This window comes from Electrophorus electricus, chromosome 1 (genome assembly GCF_041902795.1).
Source record: "Electrophorus electricus isolate QZ-2024a chromosome 1, ASM4190279v1, whole genome shotgun sequence".
Classification (NCBI taxonomy): domain Eukaryota; kingdom Metazoa; phylum Chordata; class Actinopteri; order Gymnotiformes; family Gymnotidae; genus Electrophorus; species Electrophorus electricus.
This window is the reverse complement of record NC_137497.1, coordinates 33,723,340-33,730,028: the sequence shown is the minus strand read 5'-3', so window position 1 is coordinate 33,730,028 and position 6,689 is coordinate 33,723,340. Positions and strand designations below refer to the sequence as shown.

The following is a 6,689-nucleotide window of genomic DNA, read 5'->3' as shown; positions in this document are numbered from 1 at the left end:
TGTTTTTATACTTAGATTGAAATAGACAGAATGTAAGCTTCTTGCTAAAAGAAACAATTACAATAGAGTACTTTAGAAAATGATTTGTAAATTTAAACTACCACGTAGATATATAGCTAAAACCAGGTTACTTTCTCAAAGTAAAAAAAAAAAAAAGATCAAACACAGTTTACACTAGTTTAAACCTTTTCGAATTCGGGCCATGTTAGTTACGTCAGCGGAAGTGAGCTATGTTTGGGACAGACCTGCGGTATCAGGGTCACACTGTATACACACGGTAGCTATTCCTGCCTGGGTTGTGGCTTTGCGTTTTGTTAGTATATCATAGTTATCAGCTTAATATACACATGGAGACTTCTAAAGCAGGTATTGATCTCCGAGCATTTGGATTTCAGGCTGAGTGAAGAGTAAGCTGTCCTAAAATGGAAGATTTTACTCTAGTTTGCTAGCTAGGTTAGCTAGGTAGCTAACGCCACCTAGAAATCTATTTAGCAAACTAATACACCTTAAATGCACCTTGAAAACGATTCTAGTAGCAACCGTGTGCATATGACATCTTCGTTACAGAATTTGGCTCGCCACTTTAAGCTAGCTACCTCATTTGTACATCACGATTTGTCCTCGTGCAGGTTGCTAACTAGCGAATAGCCATCGCGTAATTCTTTTAATTTGAAGGAGCTAGCTAGCTAATTTACGCTATCTGGCTTGCTGCTACTAGCATCAAGAGACGCTACTGCCGGTGTAGTTACATAGCGTTAGCTACAATATAACGACTATACAGCGACTTCTAATACAGTGATAACGCTAAAGATCGAGCAAGTATTTATTAGTAACTAAGTTAGTATTTCTACATCTCAGCTGAGTAAAGTGGTTGGGTTGGGCTGTAATGCCTCAGGAGATTAACAGATGTGCTAAGCAATTAAGAACTTTGTCAAAAACTTTGCAGCCAGTGCAAACTCAGCAAGACCAGGGTAGTTTGCCGTCACTTTGTGTCCTGGTAAAAAGCTGCTGTGTTCTGAGCTAGTTGAAGATTCCTTAGCGACAGCAGGATAACCAGCAGGGGAGTTATAGACCATCTTGACTATATTTGGGATTTACAGGATAAGTATTAAGGTGTAGGACAAAATCAACATCCTCACGTTAAGTAAACTTGGTATCCAATAGCAGTACTTTTATTTTTAAAGAGTGTAGTATATATTATTGCCCAATTTAATTTTAGTTATCCCCACACACATGTATATAGATGAGGAACTGCAGTGTACTGTAGTGAGAGATGTAGAAATATTCAACATTGCAATAAAGTTCTTCCTCCTACAAATTCAGAAGCGCTTTGCTTGCACAACTGATGAAGGGCCTTTGTCCGAAACATTTCTCTGGAAGCTCTGTGTACTTTTCTGCAATTTCGAAAAATCGCTCTATCGCTCTATCTATCTATCTATCTATCTATCTATCTATCTATCTATCTATCTATCTATCTATCTATCTATCTATCTATCTATCTATCTATCTATCTATCTATCTATCTATCTATCTAATATATATATATATTAGATAGATAGAATTAACAAAACAAATTTTTAAAATCCATTCCGACCAGTCTGCATAAGAACATGTTAATGAAAGTGTGAAAAACACTGAACTCTTAAAAAAAAAAAAGTAAGAAAAGTTGGCTTTGTTAAAAACAGGCATTGTTTTAATGATCAGTGGTGTGTGGCTGTCTCTAACCCCCAGATGAGCCACACTTGAGGCATGTGGAGCTCGATGTGCTGATTCCAAAGATGATGCGAGAGAAGGCCAGAGTGCTCTGTGATCAGCAGGCTGAAGGTATGTGTCCATTAGAGAGCCACAGAACTGGGGCACTTTGCAAAAGCATGCCAATTTTCTCAACCATGCCTTTCTGTATTTAAGTAAAATAGAATTAACATCTTTTCTTAATGGGTGGAATTTTGTCATCATAAAAGATAGGAAGAGAATATCTTGTCCTTATTGGCAAGTAATCAGATTGAATTTATATTGTGATCATTTTAGCTGATGCTTTTATCCAAAATAACTTAGTCATGACTGAGTACAACTTGAGCATGTAAGGGTTAAGTGCCTTGCACTGTGGAACCTTGGCAGTGGTGGGGCTTGAACCAGCAACTTTCCAATTACAAGTCAAGTATCTTAACCACTGAGCTATATATGCCTGGGTTCTCTAGCTGCAGCTAGCTGTAGTATTTTGAGAGGAAAATAACACAAATTTAGTGTTTAGACAGTATTTTCATCATATGCCTTTCAAACTAACAAAATGGAGCAAGATCTGTAATTTATAGTTAATGCATTATTTTGTTAACCTTATCAGAAGACTGTGGAAAAGTCTGCAGAGCCAAAAAAGTGTTTGCAAAACATTTTCATTTTGACCTTCCACGAGCTGTTCTTTTAGGTCCTGCATTTCCTGTAAATAATTCATTTCAACTTTTTGGTTATTTTTTTTTCCCAGGATGAGACCAACTGATTTCTAGATTCTAGATGTTGAGATTTGTCAAATTCTGAAACTGCAACCACAGTCCAAATGTTAACATTTGTCAGCTAGAAAATTTTCCCCATTTCACAGATCATATAAATTAGGTATTTTATGGCAGTTAAAGAATCTTGATTACAGTAAAAAAGGTGGGCTCATAAACCAGTACTTGATTCTACATCATGCTTTTTTTAAACAAAAGTGTTTTTAATAGAAAAGGTTGAAGACTTTTTTAAAGTTAATTTGAAGTATCAGTTCTTTAAAAAATTTTAACAGAAAGACTGTGGCTAGATCATTTATATACTTTTAGGATCTGAGGTGGTGAATGCTAAACCAAAGCAGCCCTTGGTTCGCATGCCTACTACTCATTGAGTTTTGTTGTTTTTCCCCTCCATTCTTCATACAAGTCACCTCACGGTTCTCACTCGCTTCGGTTAAGTTGGCGGGGTCGACACCCATCTCTGTTCGTTCTTCATTTTATCTTTTCATGTCCACACCTGCACACCATACAGAGACAGCAGCGCACACACTGACGAAGACGTGGAAAGCCCCCTCCTAACCTTCAGTGCACACTTTCACACCTCCTCCGTGAGTGTGTGTGTGTAAAAGAGAGAGTGTGAGAGAGAGAGTGTGTGCACACGCATTTGTGTGTGAACATACAGCTGCAGACTGCCTTGATGTGTCCTACTCTCCTGGACCTACCTTTCCTGTTAAAGTGGTTACAGTGTGATTTAAAGGTGCTGAATGTGAGATTTCCGTTTTAGGTGCTGTGTCTATTGTAAGATCTTCATGAATTCACCTTAAATGTAGAATCAGAGCTGAAGTAGCTTGTTTTTTCTGTTGTCATGGTTTTTGAGTGGTTCTCTAGTTGTGTCTTGTCCATTCTGGTGCTCCATTCGTCAAACCAATTCTAAGGTAATTTCAGACAAGGATACTGCAATGTTAAACCAAAGTTCACTAGACAGTTTGCATATATATATATATATATATATATATCTGTAAATCTAGGTCTTGTGGTTTCTTTGTTCTAATCTTTTGTTCTTTCCAAAGAGATTATCCAACACCACTTCTCCCCTCTGATAAATATGGTTCTGATATCACCCTTATTTACGGTTCTCTGGATATATCGTTTCAGCTTTTGTTGCACCAATTGCTCTGCGTCAGGCTTCTTTAATCTGAAAATCATATCAGGACTATTGATTTCTACGCTGCTGGAGAGATGATTGAGTTTGGATATCTTCTTTGCTTCTAATCATGTGAGAATTAATTGACTTTGGAGTAAAATCCCTCTGCTCCTGCTGCTCAGCCAACCAGAAGAAAGAGAACGAAGGGAAAAAAGTCTCAGAAAGCGCGTGCCCAGCAGAGGCCTGTGTCTAGGCCCACTGCACAGTGGGGGAGACTGACCTGCACTCCCACTTTACTGGGAGTTTACCAGGCAGCAGCACACCTGGTACAGTTCTATGTCACTTGACCGGTAGTCAAGTAGGACTCCCCAGTTCAGAAGCATCCATTCTTGAGAATTAGGATAGAAGATCCTAATGTATTAGGAGTATTGGAATAGACAGAGGATCCTAACATGCATTAGCTGAACTAGTACTACTGTTTAGGTGCCAGAGTGTACTATTTGCTGAGGAGGTGTGTACTCCCCCGAAGATCAAGTCTGTATTAGCAGCTATTCAATACTGCTTACATTTCACTGCCACTGTTAATTGATGAAACAGTGCAGTGCAGAGATGCAGTTTTTCCAGTGATAGTCTGGACTTGTTTCAATAGATGTGCTTTAATTTCATTTTGCTTATATTGGCGTTTACCGCTGTGATTAGGCTATCAAATGAATTGATAGAAAAATTATACAGTGTTCATCCTGATTACAATGAGTGGAGTGTGAGCAGTTTTATGGACCTTTAGAAAGCCATGTATGTTCCATACATGCTCCTACTTCTCATGTTCTTGCCTTTTCTTTAAGTTAGAAAGTGAATCTATGCTGCATTTTCAGTCAAAAATCAGTTCTGCTTACAGCACATGGACAGAGTCGATTGTTTACTGTACTGTGGTGTTTTTAGATTTGTGTTTATGCGTCTGACGGATTGAGTGGAATGGTTTTCATATGTATTAGATTAGTTTCGGGGTTGTGAATCCTGGAATTGGTTTTGCTCAATCTTCTCTGCATACAGATGAAACATGTTGACAATAATCAGTCATATATAAGTAATTGGAATTATTTATCTGGGAGCTTTGGGATGCAGGAAAGAGGAGCCTAATTAACGCACATCTCAGGACCTTGCTAACCACAGTGATGTAAAACCCTTAAGCAGCCTTTTCACACAGCCAAGCTGTCATTGTTCCTGTGCTTTCGGAGAGCGAAACTTTGACTCGGAACTCGAACGCTAGTTGTTCAGCATGGCCCCACCCACTCCTTTAATATTCATTAATATTTCCTTTTTCCTAAGTACCAGGTGTTATTGCATCCCACGTATGCAATTGCTAAAGATGAATGACAATACTGATGAGGTTGGCTCAACGGCTTTTGTGGTCGTGTGTAACCGGCCACTGGAGCGTCCTGTTCAGCACAAGGAGCTGCTTTTGCCCCATCAGCAGTTAACGATCAGGCTGCTGGGGCTCCATTTATGTCTAAAGCTTAGGGACCCAGAGAGTATTTATAACTGGGGTGCAGTGGTCCTCTCTTGGCCTGAAGGGTATTTTTGTTGGTGCCTTTTGCACGATGGTAGAGGTCTGAACACGTATGCAAGCAGCGTCCTTTATTTTAGCCTAGGAGAGGAAATGTGGGCTCTTGTCAGATAAGCAAAGTGTGGGTCCTGCTACAGCCTGCCAGAGGGGCAGTTTGTGGTTTGCTGTCTTGTTTCGTCCTTGGCAGTTTCACATCTTGAGTGAAAAAAAAGAAGAAGAAAGTTTTGTTTTTTTTCTAACTCACTGTCATCTGCAATCTGAACTTTTTCTTCTGTTAACAGCTTTCACTCATTGCTGCAAGGAGACTGGATTCCTCATGGTTGTTAAATGCCAGGAAGAAAACAAAGCCCTGAAGGAGTGCCTGACAAAGCAGTGAGTGGCTACTGCCCCTGAGAGACTGCTAACATGCAGTCATGGGACTGCACACTAGCTTCTCCTTCCTTCAAGACTGATGAACTGATGAATCAATACAGCTGGTTGGAACACAAACAGTGCTGAGATCTCCAAGAGTGGAATTAGAACCCAGACAGATCAAACCTATATCCTTTCTAAAAATTTAAATGTCAAAAAATGTTTTACTTGGTCATCTATATATAATGTATTCTTCTTGCTTACAGCTACAATGACCCTGCATTCTTTGAGGAATGCAAGCAAGAGTATATCAGGGAGAAACAAGAATATCAGAAGACTGGAATTTCTGCCAAGAACAGGAACCAGAAGTCCCCCAACAGCACATAGGAGCCCACACAGCCCCCACTGGGCCTCTGGGTCAGCTGACAGCAGTAGCAGCTCTCAGCGATACTCTCCATGTTGCGGTGATGCTGGAGATGCCTGAGGAAAGACACTTGCAGGCAACCAGCAAGAACTGGGGCTGATCTGGGTTACGTTATGATGGAGACTTTCCTAGTGGGCTGGTCATGGTTTATATTCATGATTGCCTTATATGAATCTTCACTAGCACCTAAAGCCTAATAAAAATTCATGGGAATAGGGTTTTTTATTTTTTTGAATTGCATCAGATAGCAGTGTGAATTTCCATCCACAGGGAATTATAGACAATTTTTCCCCTAAAAAAAAAAAAGGTTTTGAAAAAAAGTAGTTTACTTTGGTCTGTTTCTCTGATGGTGTGTTTGCAGAGTATGTCGAAACTATGAATGTGAACCATGGTCCAATTGTTTTCAGATAGCTTTGTTTTCCACCTCCCTTTATTTACACTAAAGATGCCAGAGTTTCCATAACAGAGTTGACCCATTATTTTGTTGACTATGTGAATGTTTTAGCAATATTATTTAATGTATATATACACACACAATTGTTTTGCAGTTGTAATGATGCTTGTGGTGTTTAAAAATCAAATCCTGATATCAAATAAAGTGATACTAAGGCAGCCAACTTGTGATCTGGCCATCTAACCTTTGATCAGCTCCATGGGTCTAACCAAAGGAAGAAAAAAGGAAATTGAGCTTTAGAGACTCCATCATGTATGCTGTATTCCATTTAC

General features: G+C 39.3%; 1 protein-coding gene across 3 annotated transcripts; it reads left to right on the top strand.

Moving 5' to 3' along the window:
- The first annotated feature begins 225 nt into the window (after window positions 1-225).
- On the top strand, window positions 226-6,575 carry cmc1 (C-x(9)-C motif containing 1). 3 transcript variants are annotated; one of them, XM_027005372.3, is made up of 4 exons: window positions 226-366; window positions 1,732-1,824; window positions 5,470-5,560; window positions 5,806-6,575. In XM_027005372.3, exons 1-4 carry the CDS (start codon window positions 348-350, stop codon window positions 5,924-5,926), a joined length of 324 nt encoding a protein of 107 aa, XP_026861173.1. In that variant the 5' UTR covers window positions 226-347; the 3' UTR covers window positions 5,927-6,575. The 3 variants fall into 3 exon arrangements, with proteins under 3 accessions (XP_026861173.1, XP_026861174.1, XP_081572266.1); XM_027005373.3 differs by having other exon boundaries at window positions 251-407; XM_081716140.1 differs by having other exon boundaries at window positions 254-277.
- The last annotated feature ends 114 nt before the right edge of the window (window positions 6,576-6,689 follow it).

Coding starts and splice junctions, on each gene's coding strand:
- cmc1 (XM_027005372.3), top strand. Junction 1,825..5,469: donor CTGTGATCAGCAGGCTGAAG/GTATGTGTCCAT, acceptor TTCTGTTAACAG/CTTTCACTCATTGCTGCAAG. Junction 5,561..5,805: donor AAGGAGTGCCTGACAAAGCA/GTGAGTGGCTAC, acceptor TCTTGCTTACAG/CTACAATGACCCTGCATTCT.